The sequence below is a fragment of the Camelina sativa genome, chromosome 15 (genome assembly GCF_030686135.1).
Source record: "Camelina sativa cultivar CO46 ecotype springtype chromosome 15, ASM3068613v1".
Lineage (NCBI taxonomy): Eukaryota > Viridiplantae > Streptophyta > Magnoliopsida > Brassicales > Brassicaceae > Camelina > Camelina sativa.
Genome location: NC_141894.1, coordinates 14,368,865 through 14,394,757, shown reverse-complemented (window position 1 = coordinate 14,394,757; position 25,893 = coordinate 14,368,865). Strand labels below are relative to the sequence as shown.

The 25,893-nt window shown below is 33.6% G+C and overlaps 4 protein-coding genes across 4 annotated transcripts; 2 read left to right on the top strand and 2 right to left on the bottom strand.

Annotated features, from left to right (window-relative positions):
- Positions 1-6,137: 6,137 nt before the first annotated feature.
- LOC104746841 (phosphate transporter PHO1) lies at positions 6,138-12,419 on the top strand. Its single transcript, XM_087488301.1, has 15 exons — positions 6,138-6,855; positions 7,947-8,039; positions 8,406-8,625; positions 9,231-9,588; positions 9,682-9,730; positions 9,829-9,900; positions 9,987-10,116; positions 10,238-10,358; positions 10,504-10,753; positions 10,858-10,962; positions 11,055-11,099; positions 11,183-11,335; positions 11,427-11,705; positions 11,775-11,911; positions 12,005-12,419. Exons 1-15 carry the CDS (start codon positions 6,607-6,609, stop codon positions 12,093-12,095), a joined length of 2,352 nt encoding a protein of 783 aa, XP_087344427.1. The 5' UTR covers positions 6,138-6,606; the 3' UTR covers positions 12,096-12,419.
- An 89-nt stretch (positions 12,420-12,508) lies between these two features.
- Positions 12,509-16,030, bottom strand: LOC104746840 (long-chain-alcohol oxidase FAO3). The gene is made up of 3 exons (XM_010468375.3): positions 15,607-16,030; positions 15,099-15,371; positions 12,509-14,360 (listed from the first exon to the last, which is right to left on the bottom strand). Exons 1-3 carry the CDS (start codon positions 15,814-15,816, stop codon positions 12,603-12,605), a joined length of 2,241 nt encoding a protein of 746 aa, XP_010466677.2. The 5' UTR covers positions 15,817-16,030; the 3' UTR covers positions 12,509-12,602.
- Positions 16,031-21,401: 5,371 nt separating this feature from the next.
- On the bottom strand, positions 21,402-21,842 carry LOC104748482 (uncharacterized). The gene has a single exon (XM_010470118.2). It carries the CDS (start codon positions 21,840-21,842, stop codon positions 21,402-21,404), a length of 441 nt encoding a protein of 146 aa, XP_010468420.2.
- A 2,097-nt stretch (positions 21,843-23,939) lies between these two features.
- LOC104746839 (plastid-lipid-associated protein 6, chloroplastic) lies at positions 23,940-25,818 on the top strand. The gene is made up of 4 exons (XM_010468374.3): positions 23,940-24,459; positions 24,554-24,790; positions 25,207-25,333; positions 25,431-25,818. Exons 1-4 carry the CDS (start codon positions 24,196-24,198, stop codon positions 25,643-25,645), a joined length of 843 nt encoding a protein of 280 aa, XP_010466676.1. The 5' UTR covers positions 23,940-24,195; the 3' UTR covers positions 25,646-25,818.
- The last annotated feature ends 75 nt before the right edge of the window (positions 25,819-25,893 follow it).

Below are 25,893 nucleotides of genomic sequence, written 5' to 3'. Positions count from 1 at the left end.
TACCCTTTAGTTATACGATATCTCTCTATATATATAACGCACATCAGCAATATGATATGTGTTTACTGATTATAAATTTATAAATACTGGGGGATTCGAGATTCCAAAAGCACAGTGGATCTGATCGTAAACAAAGAGAGAAGCTCATATTCTAAGAGCATCAAAAGGAATCACCACTTTTGTAATATATCCAAATCATATGTTGAGATTCAAAGTTAATATACAATTCATGTAGTTCATCACATGCAAGCGCATCGATCCAGAATAAAAGTCAGTACAAGCAGTACCTAGTGTAAAGGTCAACGAGTGAGTTAACTGGTATTAGAATTTCTAGGAACGTACGTGGTTAAATTCCATGTTTTAGATACAATTACTAGTTACCTAACTAGACGGTAGTGAATATCACAGTTGGGACGATAAAAACTTAATTTATATCATTCATTAAATGTGATATATGGAATATTTAAGAAATACAAAGAGTACTTTTTAAGTGGATATATGTAGAGATAAAAATAGTACTCCCTCCGTTTTAAAATATAAGATGTTTTAGCCAAAGCACGCATAATAAGACATGTTTACTTTTAAAAAGTTTAACTAATCATAAACAAGACCGCATAAAATAAATAATAGAAAATATAAAATTAGTCTAAAATTGCCTAGAAAATTGAAAACATCTTATATTATGAAACAAACAAAAACCTCTAAAACATCCTATATTATAAAACGGAGGGAGTAATGTCTAACTAAATTCCTTGGATGTTTAAAATATGATCTTCCAGTGTTTTCAGAACTGATCATGTAGAGAGCACAAAAAGTAGAGGAGATATATGAATCATGTGGCACAGCATTAACGGCCCTTGAGAACATAATTAATTTAAAAACTTATCAATACGCCTAATTAATCTACTAATTATGTCATTAATTATTTAATCCACGTTGATCCCAAATTTTCATATAACGATATGATCATAATGCTTCCGTGGCTGCTTTGTTCCTAAGTGATTGAGTGGATTTCATACTTTGTTTTGATCACACGACTTCTCTTTCATTCTTTTAAAAGCTATTTGCAATAATATAAGTTTTAGACCCTAATTAGTGATTCTAAATCAGTAGTATTAAGATATTACGTAAATATCTTTTATACGATGTGGCTGTTGTTTGCATATCTTCTGTCAAGTTTCCACATGATCTTTACCCAAAAATAATGCGACACGTACGAGAATTTTTTACGTGAAATAAAGTATAGTAGTGCGGTTTAGTTGAATTCGTGGTTAGTTGAATCAATAGGTAGGAACTTCCATTGGCAAATCTTGTGACATTTATATGCGTTAAAGTTACCAGTCCCATCACACAGGTTGGACTGAAGTATATAATTCGGGTGCTTCAACAAAAATTCCAACTTAGTTTCAAAAAGAGAAAAATAGAGAAAAACAAATATTCCCAATTAAAAGTAGAAAATTGCGTATATCAGACAGGAAAATAGTATTTAATCATCTACCTAAATCTTACTTTGAGAAATCATAACATACACTTGAACCTTTTTCCATCTAAGAACAATAAAAAACTTCAATAGTTTAAAGGAAAACTGCATTAGGTAATTCATAATTGAAAACATAACCCTTAAGAGGAAACATACTAGTAGTTTTGTAGTTACGTGCATGAGCCAAACCAGAGAGATTTTTTGTCCTCCAAGTACTTCAAATCTGGTTTATCAATAGTCCGAATAAGGCTTGAAGTCAAACTAAAATTTCTTTTCATACATAAACTACCAAGTACGAACATTAAAAGAATATTTACGACTAAAACCTACAAAAATATACTATGTACAAAGAGTGGTTACAAGTTAAAAAACAAAAAAAAAAAACTTTAATTGAGACGGAAAGCAACAACTCATAAGTCATAACTATGCTTACTCTATGTCTCTATGATATGTTTGAAAGAAGAGACATAGTGATGAGCATAGACTTTCTCATATCTATCATATTTCTTTGGTATTACTTATAAATTTATGATTTTTCATTAGTGAAATTCGAGGTGAAAATTTTAGTAATTCAAAATACATGCATAAAAATGAAAACTTATCTTTTAAGCAAAAAAAAACAATAGTTTATAATTAAAACCAGAAACTAAACAAATTAGCATTCATTTTTTGAGAGAACTAAAATCTACAGCAAAAGTTTAAAGAAAAAAAAAACACTCTAAAAACTTTAAACATGTATAGCCTATGTTAGTGATGGATTAATTTTCACAAATTTCCATACATTTGGTATGTGAGCATGAATTTGAGTATTATGCATAATAGTAATTTTAGTGACAAAAATGTCGTTGTTTGTATTATAACTAGGACCACTACCTTAAATAAAAAAAACTTAAGTTTACACATGTTTTTATTTTTTGTTGTTAATTAAGTTCTTTAAAATTGTTGAAATATATATTAGTGTTCAGAAGAATGGAAATAAATTCTCACACAGTAATAAATTATTAGCTAAACAAATCATATAATTTGATCATCAGTTGATGTAATGGTTAAACTGCTGGTTACCGAAAACGTAAAAATAAATCACAGCATTAGAAGAGATATATATATTTGGTTTGGACATATATATGAACTTATTAAAAAAATCTTTTAAATTTATCCATATATATAATGTATATACTTTTATCATCCTTATATTTCTAGTTCCTTTATTTGTAAATGATGGGAAACCGTAGAAATTGGGCAAGCTGTGGCTCATGGAAGATGAGCAACCAATTTACACTACTTGGATATGCAATAATGAGAGGAGAATTTATGCGCCTCTGACGCTATGTATATATTTCAGATTATGAATATACCATCTCATTCATATATCAAAAGCGAAAATATGTACATATATATATATATATATAATTGTTCTATTAAAATTATGTTCGAATCATATGAATATGATCCATAGTGGGAATAATATCATTTCATAATTGTCACAATACTTTACAGTTTACACTATTATCTCCCAACAATCAGTTTTATTAATTATATAAATAAATTAATGTTCAAACTTATAAAATGAGTTATCAACTCATACCGCTGTTTCAAGAAATCAATGTAACCTGTGGTTTGGCGCTAGTCGCTATTTCTTCGTCACAAATGTCTTTCCTAAAAACAAGATTTAGTGTATATTATTAGAAAAAGACTGCCAATATGGTACGATTAAAGAAAGAAAACACAGAAAACAAAGTAGAAATTTGATCGACATAACTAGAAAACAATTCTTTAATTTTACTTTTCAAAAATTAGAAGAGGATAAGACTTATGAGTTTGATAGTGGGTTGGAAGATGTGAGAAAATAGATATAGAATTGATCAAAAACCTTACGAAGTGGTATCAAAACCAAACACAAATGATGGGAGAATAAAGTAGTGTAGGATGGATCACATCCTCAAGATTACAATCTTGGTTTGTAGTAAGAACATTGCATTCTGTAAACGGATCATCGTATAATAACCCAAACATTATACAGTGAAATGGTGGATGTTGAATGAATTACAATAATTGATTTCACAATTTGTATAACTAAAATGTATTTACCATGCGAAAACGTATTATTTGTATTACCAAATAATTAGAAAAGCAAATTTAATATGATTTGTGTGACAAAATAAGCGGGAAAAACAAAACATGTGATACCATACAAAACTGATCCAAAATTCTCGACTATCACAAATGAATAGGAGGGCATCTAATTGCTTGATTTTATAAACATTTTCATTAACATTGGGGTTTTGGATCAACGGGTCAAGGCCATTTGATGCCATCTATGGAATATTCTCTTCAGTTGATACCATATACAAAGTAAGATGCCGTGTGTTTTTGGGAAAAGAAAACAAAAGAAACTCTCTTTTTTTCGTAATTTATATTTGGCATTAGCACTAAAGTGGTGATGTACGCATGATCGGAAACAATTGCCATCCTAAGCGAAACTCCAAAGGCCATCATTAATTTCTTTTGTAATCGCTTCTTGTAATTATAACCTTTTTGTTCTCATTTAAATCGGAGTATGCTAATAGTACTGTGTGTTAGTAGTAGTTATATTTATTAATCCACTCAACTATTATGATGTTCTCTGGTTTCAACTTTCATAGGATCACCTAATGATGAATCTTTGTGGTTGAATACGTTTAGCTTTATTATGACATTAGTTATAGTTTATTATGACATTAGTTATAGTTTCATTCTCATAAATTACTTACGAAACTAACAATTTTTCTATATCTCACTGCATACCAGTTGATTAAAAATTTTCTACTTGTGTTTTTACTTTGAAAATTAGATAAAGTTTACTAAGTAAAGAGAAAAAGAATGCAAACTTTCAAAATGGGTTGTTTTCAACTTGCATCTTTAGTCGTTTAGAAACAAACCAACTAGAGTTAGCTTTCAAATGCACCATTTGCAGCAAACAAATAAGCCAGTCACAACCCTCTTAATCTACTGTTCTATACTTACTGTTCTGTTAAATGGGCTTTTAAGAGCTGGCCATCCATGAACCAAATTCAATCAAAATTAACTAGATTATAACCATATGTAACATCCATATATAGTACCAAAAAGTTTGAGGGACTCTAGTCTAACACCAAAAAAGAACCACAGTTCATATAAAGATAAATCTTCGAAAACGCCGCATATGCTTCTCATTACTCACATATTTTATCCATGCATGATATCAAATACTAACAAGACTTTTGTGCGTGGTTTTCTAATCAAAAAAAAAAAAAAGTACACATGATAAGTTAGGATATTTTCCTAAACATCTTTGTTTTGTTTTCCCAATTCTTATTAACTTTTTTTTCATTTTCATTTTTTTCTTCTTCTAAAATTTTGATAAATTTTATGTCCAAGTAAACTTCGTTTTCTTTGTCCAAGATGTCCTTTGCACTAAACTTTTTTCTCTTTTGACGTGGTTGTTTACAAAATCATGTTTAACCAACTTTACCACTTAATTCTTTCTTAATTAACTCGTAGGTCCATGACCGTACCCTTCTTATTTCCGACTCCAACATTATTCTTGTCTTTAAAATTCATATGCATCAAAATGCTCATGAAATTCTCAGCATTATGTTTAACGTAGATAATTATTGGGAAACAAAAATGATTTGCTAAACATTTGAAAATAAAAATCAGTCACCAGTTTGATACATCTGATGATGACTATGGTCTCGATAGTTTTTTTGGTGTCGATATTTTTATTTTTGTGTTTCTTTTTGTGTTTGCATATATTTTTGTATGTTCTAATAATGTTTAAGTACAAAGAAATCCACAACTTTTAGTACTTTAATCAATATAAGAAAAATAAAATACAACAGCCAATACAAACATAAACTTTTGGTATTTAATCCATTTGTGTGTTGCTTTTGTGTTTAAAAACTTAAAGAATATTTGATAAGAAGTGAAGATAATTTTTTTTAGTAAATGGGAAAAATTATTCAATATTGAAACGCAGACCAAAGTGCTAAAATTTACGTTTAAATAAGAGAAATTTCTTTATGGTTTAGAATTTGGGATTGAATGCACTCAGAAAAATTATTAACAGTTATTTAATCGAAACTTATAGTATTACTCTTGAAACATATATACTGTACTGTATGTAAGTTTCGATAGTGATAAAATGTACATCATCTTTCTTTTTTTTTTTTTTTTTTTGAACGAAATAAAATGTACATCATCTAAGTGATATATTAAAAATTTTTGGCATAGGAATTAATAAAAAACATAAATTTTGTAATCTTATGTTGTCTTTTCTATATGAAGTTAAAATTTTAGAACAAAAATGTTGAATTAATAACAAAAGAAACTTTACGAAATACAAATACTTAGAAAATAACTTAATTTAAAATTTCCATAATATCATTTAAAATGATATGGAGGAAGTATGCCTTAATATGAATCTGGTCTCTCGATTAGCATAACAAAGCTATCAAGAAGTTGTTTATTGTATCACGATTCATATTATTAAAATAAGTATACATAATACACGTAATATTACATCATGGATCATAATTATACGTATAATGGATAAAGTACTACTATTTTTGGAAAAAGAATGTATGCAAGATAAATTAAAATATTATCCTTGTTGAATGCAATAGAAGTGTGTTTGTGTGTGGGATTCGTGACGAGTTGCACTACTCACACCAATACTAACGAGTGCGTTATATTCAAATCTATATATAAGTGAGTGTAATTAAGCTTCGCATAATGGCCAAGCAAATTTAATATAAAAAAACAAAAGTTTCCATTTCCCATTTTTATTAACTTTACTTTTACAAATCGCATCAAAAAGTTAAATCTCCTCGTAGCTGCAAACCATGTGTGTTAAAAATATTTTATTTCCATTAAATTAAATAGTCAGTGACCATAAAAAAAAAATATATAGAAACTAAAAATTCACCTTCTCTACACGTCTTTCTCTCTATATATACAAACTTTCTTCTTTCCCTCTTAATGCCTCTCTTAACATTAAACACCTCTCTCTCTTTCTCTCCTCCTTCTCCTTCCTCACATTATAATTTCTTCCCAAGTCAATATTAACATTTATCTAATCAAAACGGAAGAAACTATATGCGAAGAAGATGGTGAAGTTCTCCAAGGAGCTAGAGGCACAACTCATACCTGAGTGGAAAGAGGCCTTTGTTAACTATTGTTTACTAAAGAAACAAATCAAGAAAATCAAAATCTCTCGTAAACCAAAACCGGCTTCTCATTACCCCATTGCTCATCACTCCGATTTTGGTCGATCACTTTTGGACCCGGTTCGTAAATTGGCCCGGACGTTATCGGATAAACTTTTTTCCAACTCAGAAAAACCAGAGATCCTCCAGGTAATTCAATCAGTTAGCTACTTTTATTTTTATCTTAATTAAGACAACATGCTTGATTCTTTTGTCGCTTTGAATGATTAGTTTTTTAAGTTCCGTGTAAACTTTTTGTAACCTTTGCTAATCAAACTAGATTACAAGTCTAAACGCATTTACCCGCAGTTTGAACATTGATACCATTAGGGACTAAAATATTATAATTGGTGAGACCGTATGTTTTGAGTTTGTCGGATAAACTGTGTGTGTTTACTCTCAACTATTTAGCTTTGAAAAATTTGGAATATAAATTTTAAGGAGAACGTTTATGTAATGATTTAGTTATTATCTTGTTTGGTCCTATGATTGTTTCGATGGAGTTTCGTGTCTGCTTACGTCTTTGTAATTGCTTACGCGTCAGAATTACCGGTTATTTCTGCTTTGTCTACATGAGAAATTTGCCTTTTTAATTTTTTTTTCTATTTTATTTGATTTTCACATTTTTATTATAGAGATATGTAAATATTACATATTTGGTAGAGTTTTGATATGTTAAGTCTTGTGGACCAAGTTAGAAATTTTTTAGTGTGTATCGAATATGTAATATTTACATATCTTCGTATCTCTGTTCAGGAAAACAATCATTTATGCATATGATTTAGACCTTATAACTTTAGCTTACCTAAGTAACCTACCGGTTTCCTAATTTAAGAAAAATCCTATAACTTCACTATCCCTAAAATCTGCAATATTTTTAATTTTTCAGAAAACAAATTAATGCTTACTTATTAGACTGTATTTCTCTCATGTTAGAGGTTGATATCGCTAATTCCAAAAAAAAAGGTTTGTATTTCTTCATAGTCTCACGAAAGCCAAAGATGCGGAAACGGTTGTGAAGATTGTGATATCTCACGAAACCATCGTGACGGGGGAAAATATATATAAAGACATAACAAACTCACAAGTCACCACCCCTAATTCAATGACACGTCTGAGAAAATATCAAAATAAAATAAATATGATGTTTACATGGTTTGTTGAATTAAATGAATTTTGTTGACAAAATAAAAAATCAAACTAAAATTAATATCATGTTTTTGTTTTCGTGAAATTAACAGGTAAGGAGAAGACGAAATAGCTCAGAAACTGGAGATGATGTTGAGGAGATTTACCAAACTGAACTTGTTCAGCTGTTCTCTGAAGAAGACGAGGTATAAAGCTTAACCTTAAATATTTGATCTATTATTCTGATTCTATATTTAGCCATAATGCCATATTAATACACTTTTTCCTATTAAAAAAACTTGAATAAGAATTATGGTGCATTTATCTTTGCGACTTTATTTAATGTATATCATCATCAGTATTAATACTACGGATTTGTTTTTTTCTTACTATTGAAAAGCAGACAATTAAATAAGATATAGTAGTGTTTTTATTGCTAGCCTAAATTGCACACAACACCCACTTCCTAAATCCTAATGAAGATGGTCAAATTAAAACTACTTTTTCTCTTCCACTAGAGGCATAAACGTTTGAACTAAGTATTTGGATGCTTTTGTTATTGTTTCTTTCAGGTTAAAGTGTTTTTCGCAAGACTAGATGAAGAACTAAACAAAGTGAATCAGTTCCACAAGGCCAAAGAAACAGAGTTTTTGGGAAGAGGAGAGATTCTCAAGAAACAGTTGGAGATTCTTGCAGAACTCAAACAGATCTTAAGTGATCGGAAGAAGAGAAACTTGTCTGGATCACATCGCTCCTTCTCATCTTCTGCTCGAAACTCTGATTTCTCAGCAGGTCAGTCTCCTTTCTTATTAATGCTTTTAATACAAGTTAGGTCTGATTGAGGGTAGTTTAATAAATTCCACAAGTTGACATAGACTCTTTAAAAAGCTAGCCATTAATATATCTGAGATATGACGTGGTCTGCACCCATTAGAAAACCACAAAAGTGCATGTCCTAAAGGCCGTTTACGTAGTGCGGCTAGTAAAAAGGAAAGTAGGTTATTTAATCTTTTATAACTCTATTTACAATTAATAATTCAAGTAATTCACAATAGAATTATAGAAATTTTACTACTGAAATGACAATTTGTTAAGCTTACGAATCTATTGCACGTGGATGCAAAACTCGAAGCTGCAAATATTTGAAAGAGAGAATTTTAGAGTTTAGAGATTTTATATGTCGACATATATATTCAATGGCCGACAAGAACATGAGAACACAAATCGAATTCTACTAACAAACAAAAAAAATGTTTGTGAGTAAGAAAATAAAAATGGGCCGACAATAGATGACAAGGTCGACACATTTTTTTTTATTTTTTCTCTTAGATCTTGTGTCTTTTGTTATTAGTAACAAAATATATAATTTTGTTTTGATTTATTTTCTTATTGTTTAGGGTCTCCTGGAGAACTAAGTGAGACACAAAGTGAAGCGTCAAGAACTGATGAAATAATAGATGCACTTGAGAGGAACGGTGTGAGTTTCATAAACTCTGCAACGAGGAGCAAAACAAAAGGAGGCAAACCAAAAATGTCTCTTCGAGTCGACATCCCCGACGCCGTGGCTGGAGCCGAAGGTGGCGGTGCAAGATCCATAGCCACTGCCACTTCTGTCCTGTGGGAAGAGCTCGTCAACAACCCAAGAAGCGGCGGAGGAGATTTCATCAACCGGAAAAAGATTCAATGCGCCGAGAAGATGATACGAAGTGCCTTTGTTGAGCTCTACAGAGGTCTTGGCTTGTTAAAGACTTACAGGTAGATTCATTGACCGACTCAATATCATAATATTTTTATTTGGTAATGATTTCGATGTTTTATAATTCTTGGTTTTGCTTTTTATTTTGGCAGCTCGTTGAATATGATAGCTTTTACAAAAATAATGAAGAAATTTGATAAGGTAAAGGGGCTTGTAGATGTTACTTTCGGTTATAAACCAATGACAAAAAGATAATTTATAGTGGTTAAATGATGAATCTTTTAAATATGGACCAACAGGTTTCTGGTCAGCAAGCATCATCAACTTATCTCAAAGTCGTAAAGAGATCGCAATTTATCAGCTCTGATAAGGTAATACTTAAATCTTATAATTAGTTAAATAAAAGGAGGTCTAATGCTATGTATTGAAAGACTAATTGATTTATTAAAAAACGAAGGTGGTAAGACTGATGGACGAAGTGGAGTCCGTATTCACAAAGCACTTCGCCAACAATGACAGGAAAAAGGCCATGAAATTCTTGAAACCCCACCAGACTAAAGATTCTCACATGGTCACTTTCTTTGTTGGTACTTACTTTTTTATTTTCTCTATCTCTACTACTACTTTACTTCTTTTATTTTCAAGAAAAAAAAAAAACAATTCACCAAGAGTTTAAATAAATTAAAATTGTTTTTTTTTGTTCGGCAGGATTGTTTACGGGTTGCTTCATCTCATTGTTTAGTATTTACATAATACTTGCACATCTTTCTGGAATCTTCACCTCTGGTGCCCAAGTCTCTTATATGGAGACTGTCTATCCTGTTTTCAGGTAATTAACGAATATATTCATTATTTGCAACATAAATATAAAAAAAACCAATGAGTAATCAATTCAACACAAAGAGAACATATTCTTTTTTTTTGTTATTTATTCTGATAATTTGTATATATTTTCGTTGTTTTACAAAATGCAGTGTTTTTGCGTTGCTGAGTCTACACATGTTCATGTACGGATGCAATCTGTTCATGTGGAAGAATACGAGGATAAACTATACGTTCATCTTCGAGTTTGCACCAAACACAGCGTTGCGTTACCGGGACGCGTTTCTGATGGGAACCACATTCATGACCTCGGTCGTGGCCGCTATGGTCATCCACCTCATACTCCGCGCCGCCGGTTTCTCAGCCAGTCAAGTTGATACCATCCCTGGCATACTTCTCCTGGTAAATCTTAATTACTTATAAGTTTGATTAGTCATATGGAACGTTTTAACGGCAATCGCAGTTTCAAAACGCTAATTTCTCTTTTTTTGGTGTGCATGCGACAGATCTTCATTTGTGTCTTGATTTGCCCTTTTGACACATTTTATCGTCCAACAAGATTCTGCTTCATTCGCATCTTGCGGAACATTGTTTGCTCACCTTTCTACAAGGTAAACCAATATGTTTATATATTTTAGTTACTTTCAGCACAAGCAATCTGCAGAAACGTGGTTTTAAGTTTTATTGGTTTTGTACGGAATAGGTTTTGATGGTTGATTTCTTCATGGCCGATCAACTTACTAGCCAGGTAAATTGACTGATTCAACATCCATAGATTTTTACGACATCGAATTTAGTCGATAACTAAATTATTAATCGTGTTCTATTCAGATTCCATTGCTGAGACATCTTGAGTCAACTGGGTGCTACTTCATGGCTCAAAGCTTCAAAACACACGAATACAATACCTGCAAAAACGGAAGAATCTACAGAGAACTTGCTTACTTAATTTCTTTCTCACCTTACTTCTGGCGTGCCATGCAAGTAAGTTTGCTTAGGACTTTTTGCGCTCTGTTTTTTTTAATCAAGTCCCTTAAAACCTCTTAACTAACATACTATGAGCATTAATTTACAGTGTATAAGGAGATGGTGGGACGAATCAAACAGTGATCATCTAATAAACATGGGAAAATACGTGTCAGCGATGGTTGCAGCCGGAGTTCGCATAACCTACGCGAGAGAAAGCACAACCTTGTGGTTAACCATGGTGCTTGCGAGCTCTGTTGTGGCCACCATTTATCAGTTATACTGGGACTTTGTCAAGGATTGGGGTCTTCTAAACCCTAAATCCAAAAATCCATGGCTAAGGGACAATTTGGTTCTCCGGAACAAGAACTTCTACTACCTCTCCATTGTAAGTCTATCACATAGTCATAACGTGTTTCGCATGTTAAGATCTTCTACTAAATGCTGAGTTGTTCAGGCGTTGAATTTGGTGTTGCGAGTTGCTTGGATCGAGACTATAATGAGATTCAGGGTCAGCCCTGTCCAGTCTCATTTGCTAGATTTCTTATTGGCTTCCCTTGAAGTCATTCGTCGAGGACACTGGAACTTTTACAGGTAAAAAAAGTTCACCTATGTCTAGAGATTACTCTGTTAAACTTGATTATGGATGCTAATTAAATATGAATCTTTTCTTTTTTGTAATTACAGAGTGGAGAATGAGCATTTGAACAATGTTGGCCAGTTTAGGGCAGTGAAGACCGTACCATTACCGTTCCGTGACATGGACTCAGACGGTTAAACAAAGATAAGGGTTTTATACTTTGGAGGGTTTAAGTCTTGAACCAAGTTCCAAGGATATGAAGGAAGCATTTCGGATTTTGCATCGATGTAACCATATCGAGGAATAACCTTTGGGAAACTCTCGAAATTGCCTAACCAATTTATCCTTTAAAATATGAAACATGGGGCTAATGAATTCTAGAACTGTTAAACCCTCCAAAGTGTAAAACGAACATCACAATTTAACTTCCTAGTTTATATATTGATTTCTGTAAATTTTGATTTGAGTTTTATTTTCAATAAGTCTTCTTTTTCTAATAAAGAATGTCACTATCTGCTCAAATTATATATTTAACTTTCTTCTCGTTTATTTCTTAGTCTAATTAGCCCGGTTTTATTTATAGGACGAGTCTTTAACTATGAAATATCATATTGGTCACACATAATTTGATTTTGATTAATAGGAATAACTTTACAACTTAGATAAACACGAAATTTTATGCAAGGATATAGAAACCACTAAGCTTTAGTGAGATATGCCAGTGGTCATAGACTTAGCGATTCGTGTGGAGATACAATAAGCGGTAGACATGACTGTGATCATAGGATTAACACCAACAGCACTAGGCAACGCACTTGCATCGCACACAAACAACCTCTCAGCTTCCCAACTCTCTCCATTCAAATCTATTGCACCTTCTTTTTCATTTTCTCCGATCCTACAGCTTCCCATCTGATGAGCTGAGCAATAAATGTTCCATTTCTCAGTCATCCCCTTTGGCCCTTCCTCTGAACTCACCGAGTCCAAGAACTCTTCGATCGAATTCTCATCAACACCTTTGCATTTTAGTATCTTCCCATCGCTTCTGTGAGTTCCCACTTCCTCTGCTCCAGCTGCAATTAGTATCCTCAACGACTGTCTAAGCCCGGCTATGATATTACCTTTATCGGTTTTGTCGACGACGTACCTTATCCTTCCTTCGGTTTTCACTTCCCCTGATCCGCGATCTCTAACTATGGTTATGAGACTCGCGGTTCTTGAGTATCTAGCCATTCTCGTCTTCATGTCAAGCCCTGAGGTCCAAGGAAATAGCACCGAGAATGAACCTGGTCCTAATGACGCTGTCTCTATGATGGCTCTAACTTCTGAATCTTCTGAAAACACTTTGCTCACTGATGTTATGATCCCGCCTTCGTAGGACTTGCCCTTGAAACTGAGACTAGAAGATTTCTTCTCCGGGAAGTAACCCCACGACATTAGAGTAGGGTGTAGGTGAAGGTTTCTACCGATGTTTCGGTTTCTCAACCCGCTCGAGATCATCAAAGGAGGTGTTAAAAGAGAACCCCCTGCCGAAACCGTAACTTTAGCTTCGATTATAAGCTTCTTTGCTATGTTTCCGTTTAAAGACTTCGCCATAACTCCCAAACACTTCATTTGCTTGCCTCCTACGTTACTACCCTTCTTTTCGAGTATGAATCTCTCCGCTTTACATCCCGTTAGAACCACTGCGCCGTGACTCACCGCGTCAACAAGCCAAGTCTGGTCGCTTCCTTTCTTGTCTCCTTGTCTACATCCATACCCGCAAGATCCGCAATAATGACCCTCTGAGGAGTTACGCGGCACGTTTTCGACATTAACCCCAATATTTTCGCAACCTTTTCTCAAAATCTGATTCTGAAAACTCTCCATTTCACATTTCTCCGTGACACCCATCCTTTTCCACACGACGTCCATAGCCGAAACATATTCTTTAGTACCGTAAAAAGGTATCTTTTGATCCTCTGACCATTCTTGAAGAACCGACTTCGGCGTTTTGATACACGCAGACCAGTTCACAGCAGACCCACCACCTACCGTAGCTCCAGCCAAAACCATAAGGTTCCCATCAACAGTTGGGAGAATCCCTCCATTTTCGTATAGTTTGTCCATGCCAGGACCTTCGTAAGGACGATAATCGGACGGCGTATAGTAACTTCCTTTTTCAAGAACAACCACTTTCAAACCAGATTTTGCTAGAACAGAAGCAGCCACGCCTCCTCCTGAACCAGATCCGATCACCACAGCGTCACATTTGATTCTGATGGTATCCTGGTCCATATCGTGGTCAGCTTCAAGGCCTTTTCGAGCAAGTGATTCGAGGAGAGTCTGCTCTGTTTCATTCATAGTCTCCACTATACCTTTCTCAAGAGGTCTTGCTTTATAGGTTTCAGATGGTTTGTTTTCGTCAAGATTCACGTGGTAGCCTATTGCTTCCCATGCCGGGTTTTCACCTTTTGGACTCACCTACAATAAAAATAAGCAACAGATAAATCAAGAAATTCTTGAAGATTTATATTAGTAGCTCTGTTTTTACGTAAAATCATACTGAAATATAAAGGCTTTTAATCCGAATTTTTTGTTTTGGTATAAGATTTTCATTTTTTTTTTTTTGTTATGCCTTTAGTATACGATATTAAGTAGCTTTGATACACTTAAGATCTAGGTTTTTTCATATTTGTGGGACCAATTGTTTATGTAAAGTAAATTAGTAACTTTTGTAACCAAAATAACAGTGAAATTAGTAGTTACATACGCTAAAGTAAATATCGTATATATAAATTAATAATTGTTTGGTACGGTTTTAGGTTTAAGCTTTTCTAATTTGTGGATATTTGGAATATTAATAATAACCTAAATAAAACAAATTATATAGTATGAGTGTTGGTTTAAAACGATTTAAACTTGGATGATTTTACTTAAAACATATCATTAATTTTAACAGAAAATACGTGTTTCAGTTCTTTTGGCTCTATTTGATTTCACTTTTTGTATTTTGTATTTTTGTTAAACTTTGGATGTATAGTAAATATTTAAATCTTAACCATAAGATTCAGTTTCCGATTACTTGGATATATTTTAGACTAGTTTATCCGGATTGAACAACATAATCTATCTATGTGGTTGAGACAAAGTCTTGGACTTGGTGTAACAAAAAAAACAAAAAACAAAAAACAGAAAACAGAGAGGATTTGAGATATATACCCGAGAGAAGAAACAGAAGAGGAAGATAACTTTGATGGAGACAAAACCAGCTCTAATAGGAGTTAAAATCCAATTTCTGAATTGTTTCTGAATTACTCTTTCCCTCTTCTCCAATGACAGCTCACTGAACTTCTCAACAAAAGGCCATCTCGTGACCAAACACTCGGTTCCACAAATGAGCAAGGTCCCAAGCCGAGAAGCAAGCAAGAACAATATAAGCCTAGTAACAAGACAAGCTTCCATCGTCGCTCGTTTTGTGAGCAGCTCCATACTCTGCATCCATTAATAACAACAACAAGTCTTTCACTTTTTTACTCAAAACCTAGGGTTCTATTTTTAATAACTCAATATTTTTTGACATTTTAGGGTTTATGGAGAACCACAAACAAATCATTAGGTCACACGTTCTTGATTTATGTTTAAAAAAAACAAAAAAAAAGTTGGAGCACTTGAAAAAAAAAACAGAGGATTGAGTCGGTGAACACTGAACAGAGAAAGTGTGTTGTACCTGGCAAAGGATAGGAGTTTGTGATGCAGATGTTGAGTAAAACGACCGGAGAGCCTCTTTCCGGTGGTTATTATCACCTGCGCCGGAGAGTTCTTCTTGCGGTGGCGCCACTGGAGGAAAGACAGCTTCACAAAAGCTAGCTAAGGTTTCCATCTCTGCCGCCGTGATGTCCCGGAGACTAAATTTTCCGGCGATTCTTTGCTTACCCATATCACACAATTCGCTCAAATTTGACAAAACAAAACAGAACAAAACTGGAAGGTTCTTAAAGTGTTTTCGAAGCGCAATCTTCGTTATGATACATATGGATGGACACAAGCTTACAGCTGTCTGCAATATATAGAAATAGTTAAATAAACCAAAATTGCTAAAGAACCCTCAAAACTTATTTAATTCTTTTTTGATGATTATAGTTTTTCTATTTGCCGTTTTAGAAAGTAGATGTACCTATTTGTCGTGATAGTCGTAATGATGATAATAGACAATTTTAATTGTTGTATATGAAAAGCGTTTTAGAAGTTATGATGATAATTGACAATTTAATTGTATATGTAAACAATTGGACCAAATATTGAGGATTTTTTGGAAACGATGCAAATAATCAACCCACGTTGTTGTTTCTTTCGATTTCTAACTTAAATGCCAAATTCCATTAGGTATCATACGATGTAGATAGAGTGTATATCTTTCAGGGACCGTATGTCAAATTCTCTGAAATAGTTGTTAATACACTAAACAATTGTAAAATATAGGGACTAGTATGCAATTGGTAGGCACTAGTATGGGTGAAGTCTATTTCAGTTTTTCTAGATTGGAACATGTGAAAATAACGGGCAACTATACGAAACGATTAGTAATTAATGATTAATTAATGATTGGAAAAAGTAACAAAAGTTTAGCAAAGTTCTCATAGTTAATAGAAATCACGTGCGATGCTCTTATTTGTTTATTTTTGTTTTTTTGTTTGTTTGTTTGTTTGACTACTACGATGCTCTAGAGACCACAATTTGAAACTTGTGATATCAAACTTGTGAGTTAAATGCAAGAGCCCCCATTACGGTTTTTAGCTTCCTTGTTGGTATACGTGTACTCGATTTCTTCTCACAAATTCGAATTATTATATGTAGACTTAAATACGAATCTACTGGCTTTCCTATTCGGCATACGTGTATAACTTTATAAAATACACGTAACCCTAAAAACAAATAATACTTTACAACGTCGCCGATCCTTTACAAAATACATATACATTAAATAGAGTGGTAGTTTGGCGGTTTGGGCAAGAAACTAGTTTTACTTCGTTCTAAGTTTCAGATATATAATATACGATGTGTTATAGTATTATCGCCTAGGCGCGGATCCATGAATTATGATACATAATGTATCGATTATTAAAACACAATTTCGATGAATTATTTATTAAAAAGGCGTACTTGGATGAGTTGTATTTTGCAGCAAATTTATGGGAATCAGTGGAAGCCAATTTGCCTTCAAGTCAGCATTTGCATGTCATGCAACAGTCAAGAGTGGTCATGCAGTTCCCATCTAACCAGGTGTCATCGAAGCATCCGATAACAAGTCAGATAAAAAAAAACTCTATCTATATTATAATTAGTTTTAGTGTAACCTAAGCTAACCTAAGCTAAGTGTTCTCTATCTACGATGAAGCCCTGCAACTCTGGTTCTCCACAAGACCTTACGCTCGTTCTTCCACTTCTACTTAAGTTATGAACACTTATAGGATATTACAATTTTTTTTTTAGCTATTATTTTCAAAAGATGAAGCATTCATTGTAAAAACGTTTTTTGGTTGAATACAATTTTACATTCATTCAAAAAAAAAAAAATATATGATTCTTTACTAATATAGTATGTTCTGATCCCAAATGGTTTGGTTAGAAGATTTCCTCTGCCTAGGTTATCGGTAAATATTGCATAATTGTTTGGTAATAAAGACATGTTCCGCTTTAACTTTTACAAATAAAAGTACAAAAACTGTTACCGTGGTGCATGAGCCAAGAGTGTACTAAGTTTAAATAAGGTTTTGTCTGATGAAAATATTCGACAGTTCACAAAAGTTTGATATTGATATATAAGTTAATTTTTTTGGCACTTATTTAAAACTTCTCTCAACTCATGTTTGATTTTACTTATTTAACCTTTTCAATAATTTTGTTTAATAAAATTCAACATCTTACCCTACTATTTTATATTTCCATATTTTTTTCTTTTATGATTTATAGTTACATATTTAATAATAATTATCGATTAAAACTTAGAGTAAACTAGAGCTAAATAATTGTTTATATTTTCTATAATATTTATAATTGATTTTTTTTTTGCAAGTAAAAAAAATAAGTTTAAACACACAAAAAGAATTGGTCAAGAATAATAGAAAATTATAATCAACAATGATGTTTTTTTCTATTTCCAAATGAAACGATACTAGTCTCTATTTATAGATTTTTTAAAATAATGAATTTTGTTCTTTTTTTATTTTATAAAAAATACATTAATATACAATAATTAAGATCAAATAATTAGGATGAGATAAAAATTAATAAAAGTATCATCAACCAATCAAAATAAAAGCAAGTTTTTCTACACAGAAAAAAACAATTTTCACTTGCGTACAACAGACTCACTGTCTTCTCCTCTCATAACTCGTTATATGCAATGCATGTCCCATTTTCTTCAGATTCAACCAGTACATGTGTTTTTTACAAAATTCAATAATCTCATTGCATCGATTAAACAGTTAAAATTTTTATTCAGCTACCTTATTATACATATTTAGGTGATATCGGCGCCAGGCGCAAAAATAAGATTTATTAATTGCTTAATTTTTTCGATATGGATGATGAATATAACATAAACAATATTATAGTAATAGATTTGAAAATATTTACATTATTGTAGTTTTCTGACTAAAATATTTCAAATCAAAAAAAAATTATTATTAACGGACCCCAACATTCCATAATTAATGTACACTTTCGAATTAGTTTTTTTTTCTTTTTTCAACCAAACATTAATTAAAAAGAATTCCAAAATTTGTATGTCAAACAGGAGAAAAAAAATTTACAAAAGAAATTACAAATCTGTTATTATTTATTATTCGACCAAATATTTTTAATGGGCTCTAAAAGCTTTACATTTTAGTTGTTGGCAAAATAAATCTTTAAAACACTCCCAAGTCTCAACATGACGTGTTTTGCGAAAACAACACTCCCATATTACATTTTCAAGCGGAGGCATCAGCAAAAAAAGTCTTCTTATAAAACATGCACGATGACTTGTAAAAAATGGTATTTCTCTTGTATAGGGGTCGGATTATGTGTTTTTGGGTTGTTGATTTTGCATTATTATGTGTAGTAATTACGAATTAGTATAGCTTAGTGCTTAAAAGTCAAAAATGTGGTTGGGCACAATTAAAGATGTGTTACAGGTTATTATTAATTAATTAAGTAATAATGTAAAGCAAACTAGCGTTTTATTCCAATTTCAAGATAGCCCACTTGTTATTAGACCTTTTTCCGTTAATCATGTTACTTTCACAAAAGCATTTCGTTTGGTTAAATAGACAATACGTGGATACTTAGTACTGGTAACTTAGAAAACGACTGATTTTTTTGTGTTAAGAAGATGTGTTTTTCACATGTTCTACTTGCAAAGGAATAATAAATGTGATCGTGCCAATTGATTATACTGTTTAACTATATATGTGTTCAGATTAATTGATTAAAATATATATTTTATAGTTTTTTTAAAAACTATTGCTGAAATTTTTCTTGTTCATTAGTATTCTTCCGTTTTAATATAAATGATGTTTTAGGTAAAGTTGTTTCAAAGTAATTCATGTGTTCAATATTACATGCAAAAAGTTAAATGTTAGAGCAGTTTTATCGATAAACAATGAAATTTCTTTAAATATCTATATATACTATTTAATTATATGTTTTTATAATGTTCTTCTGGTAATTAAATCATTGTATTTGTATATGTGACATTTTATCCAAAAAGTTAATAAATTATTTTATACAGTATGTGATTAGTAACAGTCTCTTTCTTTTCAATCCTTAATTTTTTATTAATATTCTTTCTGTTTTATAAAGAATGTCATTCTGAAGATTTTTTATTGTTTCACAAAAAGTGTTATTTTACAATTCCAATGTGATTTTTTCATTAAATTTTCTAATTACCATTAACCCAAAACTCATTTTTATTGAATTTAAACCACTAATCACTTATTAAATAGAGGCAAACATATATAATTCTATGTTTTCTTTATTTGTGTGAATTGTGTCAAATGCACTCTTTGTGAAACAGAGGGAATATAATTCTGTCAGATACCGGGTGCTTTTATGAAAAAATCGATCAATTATAATTTTCATCATGTTTTTTTTTGTCAACCACATATTAATTATAATTTCCATCATGTTTTCTTATTGGTTGAATTCAATTAACTTAATAATATTTTATGTAAAAGAGATAAATCAAATAAAATGTTTTGTGTCTTTTTAATTGGTGTATCAAAAACCTTAAACATTAATAGTTTCAATTACAAGATAGCTTCAAAGTACTAAATTACGAGATAGCTTCAAATAATCGTGCCACACTAGATACAACAATTACTACATAATTAGGAAAACAATCAACATGTAATTAGAAATTGTGCACCAATATCTCTGAAAATTGTAAAAGCAAATAGAAGTTAAGTGTGTAACTCGAGTATTATTTTTAAATTGTAATCAAATGATTAAACGTTCATTCTCTACCATTTTCTCACCAAAATTTGACTTTGGAAACTCGCATTGCTTTGCGTTTGCAGCATTAATGGAGTATAAATTGTCGAGTATACTATAAATATATATATATATATATAATGTGTTTTTTTGAACAACCCTATATATATATATATATATATATATATATATAATGTTATGCTAGAATCATACGAAAGTACATGAGTTATAAATGATGTCTTACTGTTTCCCATCTTATATTCGAATTTGAATCTCTTTCAAGTAGTATTTATTAACACTAATGTTTTTAAAAAAAATTGACCCTAATTATGTTTGTTTACCGATTAGTACGCATATAATTTCATCCAGATCCATTCACACTAAGTCACTAACGTGTCTACTTTTCTTGGTCGAACAGTTCGTCATTATTATTTACATGTTGCAAATAACCACAAATTGAGAAAAGGAAAGACTAAAAAACCTCGTAGAGCCCATGGTTTAGCACGCGGTATATCATGGACATAAATAGTAAACTGTAAACGGCAGAACCTAAACACACAAATGTCAACAAACTGAATTCAAGCTTTTAATACTACAACCCCCAATATAACTAGCTACAACATCATTTTTTTTCAACATAATTAGAACCCAACTGCCAAAAAGTTATCACAAATTGAAGTTTCAACCATTGAATTGCTGCCACCAAAAATTGGATGATATTATCTCTAAAGACAAGAACGAAAACAAAAACAGAAATTTTCTTATTTCATTTTTTTTTTTTTTGACAACAAAATAGAATCAGCTCAAATGAGCCAATTTTGGAGGAAACGAGTTCACAAAAAAAACATGCTGCGGAGAGAGTCTCGCTTGACGAGCCAGGGAGTCTGCATTGACGTTCGAGCTACGGGGAACAAAAGATAGAGAGCGCTTGGTCTATCTTGATATCTTCTAGGTAGGTTGTAAAAGCCGGCCAGTCATGAGGAGAAGACACCATCTTCACCAGATCAGAACAGTCCGTATAGAAAGCCACGTCCCGGTAGACGTGTCCGATCATGCACCGCATAGCCCAATAAAGGCTTCTACTTCAGCATGTAATGGAGATAAACTGCGTCGGAAATTGGTAGCTCCCATATCTGACCCCGAGTGACGGGTAGAACAAACCCAACCTGCACCTGCATAAGTATCCGACTCTTTCCAAGAGCCATCAACAAAACACCGATAACCTGTGAAAGAGGGGGGAAGGGAACGTATGGGCCCCCTTTGTCGAGAATTAGGGACTGGTGAAGTATGAGGTTGGTCCCCATCCTCAACCTCCACCTGAGCCTGCAACCAGACAGTTGCCTCGCCCTCCACCAATCGTACTACATCCAGGGGATTATCAATAACATTCTCAAAGACACGAGCATTTCGCGCTTTCCAAATATACCACATAATCCACGGAAAAGCGACTTTCTGTGATCCCGGCTTAGCATGACCCAAGAAATCATCCATGTTAGCGTATACAGACTCCGTCGGAAAAGAAACCGAACCTACAGGGACCTGAGCTAAAGCCCACACCTTCCTAGCCGGTGGGCACCGGAAAATAGCATGATTAATTGTTTACTCCTCAGCCCCACATCGGACACACCTAGAATCACACGCAATATCGCGACGCCGAAGATTAGCCGAAACCGAAATACATCCTGTCAAAACCTGCCACATAAAATGTTTTATTTTCGGTGGACATGAAACACACCAGATACCAGCCAAAAGGGGAGTAATCTCTGGACCCACACGAGAGACCGTAGTAGCCTGTGAACTTGCCGACCGTTCCGTATCATACCCAGACTTAACTGTATACTTACCAGATTTTGTAAAATGCCAACCCATGGAATCGGGTAGTCGGGTACTTCCTAAAGGAATGGCCCCTATCAGATCAACATCTTCCAGGGCAAAATGTGTGATAATCAATTAAATGAGAGATTTTAAGAGAAGGATCCTTGAAAGGACCCTTGATGTTCGCTGGTCTTGGGGATTGACCCGGTACCCAGGGGTCCGTCCAAATCGAAATGGACTCCCCCGAACCAACCCGTAAAATAAGCCCTTTATTAACCAAAGATCTAGCGGAAATAATACTTCTCCACCCATAAGAAGGAGAATAAGATCGTATCGGTTCCAAAGGATTGGAATTGCGATAGTACCTGCCTTTGAAAACCCGAGCAAACAAAGTATCCGGGGCGTCAATCAGCTGCCACAATTGCTTTGCCAACAAAGCCGAATTAAAAGCGTCAACATTCCTAAAACCCAAGCCCCCCAATTGCTTACTACAACAGAGCTTTTCCCAAGCTAACCAATGCATCCCCCCAGACTGTCCTGAAGAACTCCACCAAAAATTTGCCACCGCACTCGTGAGTTTTGACGTTATTGTTTTCGGTAAACGGAAGCACGACATTACAAATGTCGGGACCGCCGTAGCTACCGACTTGATCATCACCTCTTTTCCCCTCTTTTCCCTCTTTTACCGACAGGGTGATCCGTTGTCCCCTTATTTGTTTATTTTGTGCACGGAAGTCTTAGTGGCAAATATCCGGAGGGCAGAGCGGGATAAACTGATTACAGGGATTAAAGTTGCGAATAAGTGTCCCCTAATTACGCATTTGTTATTTGCGGATGACAGTCTATTTTTCTGCAAGGTTGATAGGGATCAATGTGGGGTAATTTTGGATATCTTAAAACAATATGAGGCAGTCTCGGGCCAGCAAATTAATTTTGCTAATTCTTCAATCCAATTTGGTCATAAGGTGGATGACGCTGTACGGACGGAGATGCAGGGGGGTTTTGGGGATTACGAATTTGGGTGGTATGGGATCATATCTAGGGTTACCGGAGAGTCTGAGTGGGTCTAAGACAAAAGTTTTCTCGTTTGTTTGTGATCGTCTTCAGGGTCGAACGACGGGTTGGTCGGCAAAAGTTTCTTATTTCATTAAAAAAAAAAAAAACCCCTTTACTCAATTGATGACCTCATAAAACGTTTTTTTTTTCTCATGTAAGAATCCATTCGTACAGTACTAAAATATATATTCAAATACGAAATTGTATTATTTTCAAACTTCATCATCACTACCAAAAAGCAGAATACGTTGTTCTAAAAAAAGAAATGCATATATGAAAGGCATGCATGTCATATGACAAAAAGAGAGAAACACAACTGTACTAAGTATTGGAAGCAACATAATTTGTCCATTACAATTATGTCGATTAATTATTCGTCAATTAAATTGGTTAGGATGCAATAAATTTCTAACGCTTTTGGAGAAATATGTACGGGGCAAATTAATAAAAATGAAACCAGAAACCTCTGATCATGAACGTGTGAATGTCAGAATTTGATTAGGCGGGTTAAATAACTACAAAAAATAGTTGGGGTCAAAGCTTCTGTAGATGTAAGTAACAACACTAGATCGAGCTAAATTGTAGACTTGAACAAAAGAATCATGTGAAATATTGTGGGATTGGGCATCTTCTGATATCTTATTGGGCTTTATGAGATCCTTATTTAACTCGATTTTGATTACATTATACATAGAATTGCATAAAACGACATCACTTATAGAAAATGTGAATGTAATAATGACAACATTTTTGGTTAATAAACACGTATTTAGGAAACGTGACAGCTTACGCGCTAACCCGTGGTGCTTCTCAAATCACACAAACTCAACAGAAAAAAAAAAAAAAAAAAAAAAAAAAGACAAGACAAGAGAATCTTTTACTTCTGTTCTGTGTGTAGATGCTTCTTCTTCTTCTTCCCTAGAAATAAATATCTCAACTCTCTTCGTGTGTTTTTTTTCTTGATTAATCAACCATGGCGGCTTCTTCTACTATCTCATCATCACTACTACGTTCACCACCGGCGCTTCTTTCCGACCACCGCTCTTCTCCTCCGCCGTCCACCAGATGCTCTTTCTCTTCCTCTCCAGTTCCCAGATCGTCTCGTTTGCGTTTGACTCAGGCGAATTCGTCTCTCGTTGAGGTATCCATTGGCGGCGACAGAGATCCTCCACCACCTTCATCATCTGGATCGGGAGGAGACGACAAGGGAATCGCATTGCTCAAACTCAAATTACTTGTGAGTCTCTCTGATTCATAATAAAAAAGAATCAATTTTGTGATATTAGAATAAAGTTAGGGTTTTTATGTGTGTTGTGTTGTGAGAATTGTAGAGTGCAGTTTCGGGATTGAACAGAGGACTTGTGGCGAGTGTTGATGATTTACGAAAAGCTGAGGAAGCTGCTAAAGATCTTGAAACTGCTGGTGGACCTGTTGATTTAACCGATGGTCTTGATATACTCCAAGGGAAATGGAGGTTGTTGTATAGCAGCGCCTTCTCTTCTCGGTCTTTAGGTGGTAGCCGTCCTGGTTTACCCACTGGTCGTTTGATCCCTGTTACTCTTGGTCAGGTATATCTTGTCATGTGAATTCTTGAATCATTTCCTCTGTTTTCTTTTTTATCAGTCAAGATTTGGTTTTTTCGGGTATGTGGTCGAGTAGTGTGTATGTGTACCGTATGGTCTATTGAGTTTGAATGGTGATGAGATAAGAATCTAGCTTTCTAAGGTTTCAATTTTGCAATGTCAGCTATGTCCAAATCACTCGAAAGCAAACCTTTTTCTATGTTGCCAAGTATATGTGTATGTGTATGTGTATGGTCTGGTCTATCATTGGTAGTCTTGGTTGAACTTAACGATGATGAGCTAAGACTCTTGCTTTCTTTTGTTTAAATTTGGTAACGCACCTAACCTGAGTTAGTCTGTAGAAAGCAAACTTCTTTTATATTGTCTCTTGTTTCTGATTCATAAAAACTGTGTGGAACCAGGTGTTTCAACGGATTGATGTGTTTAGCAAAGACTTTGACAACATAGCAGAGGTGGAACTAGGTGCTCCTTGGCCATTTCCGCCATTAGAAGCCACTGCTACATTGGCTCACAAATTTGAACTCTTAGGTTTGTGTCTCTCTTTGTCTCGTGTTTTACGCTTATTGAATTGTGTAAGAGCAAAATGCTAATCCGCAGCATTTTTTGATATTGATGGGAAAAACAGGCACTTGCAAGATCAAGATAACATTTGAGAAAACAACAGTGAAGACATCAGGAAACTTATCACAGATTCCTCCGTTTGATATCCCGAGGCTTCCCGATAGTTTCAGGCCATCATCAAACCCGGGAACTGGAGATTTTGAAGTCACCTATGTTGATGATAGCATGCGCATAACTCGCGGGGACAGAGGTGAACTTAGGGTATTTGTCATAGCTTAATTCTCAAGCATTGACATGTAAAAAGACGAACAAAAACAAACTTTCTGCTTGTAGCAGCCTCATGAGTTTTGTACAAATCATGTGAACAGTCTGTTCAGAACAGATAAAGTCATAACGATAAATGAGTGTCCTGTTAAATTAGCTATATAAATGAACTGCATGACTTGAACTAATTGCACAACGATATAAAACTTTCAGATTCTGCATCATAATGCGGTCTCTATTGAGTTAGATTCTTGAATTTTTTC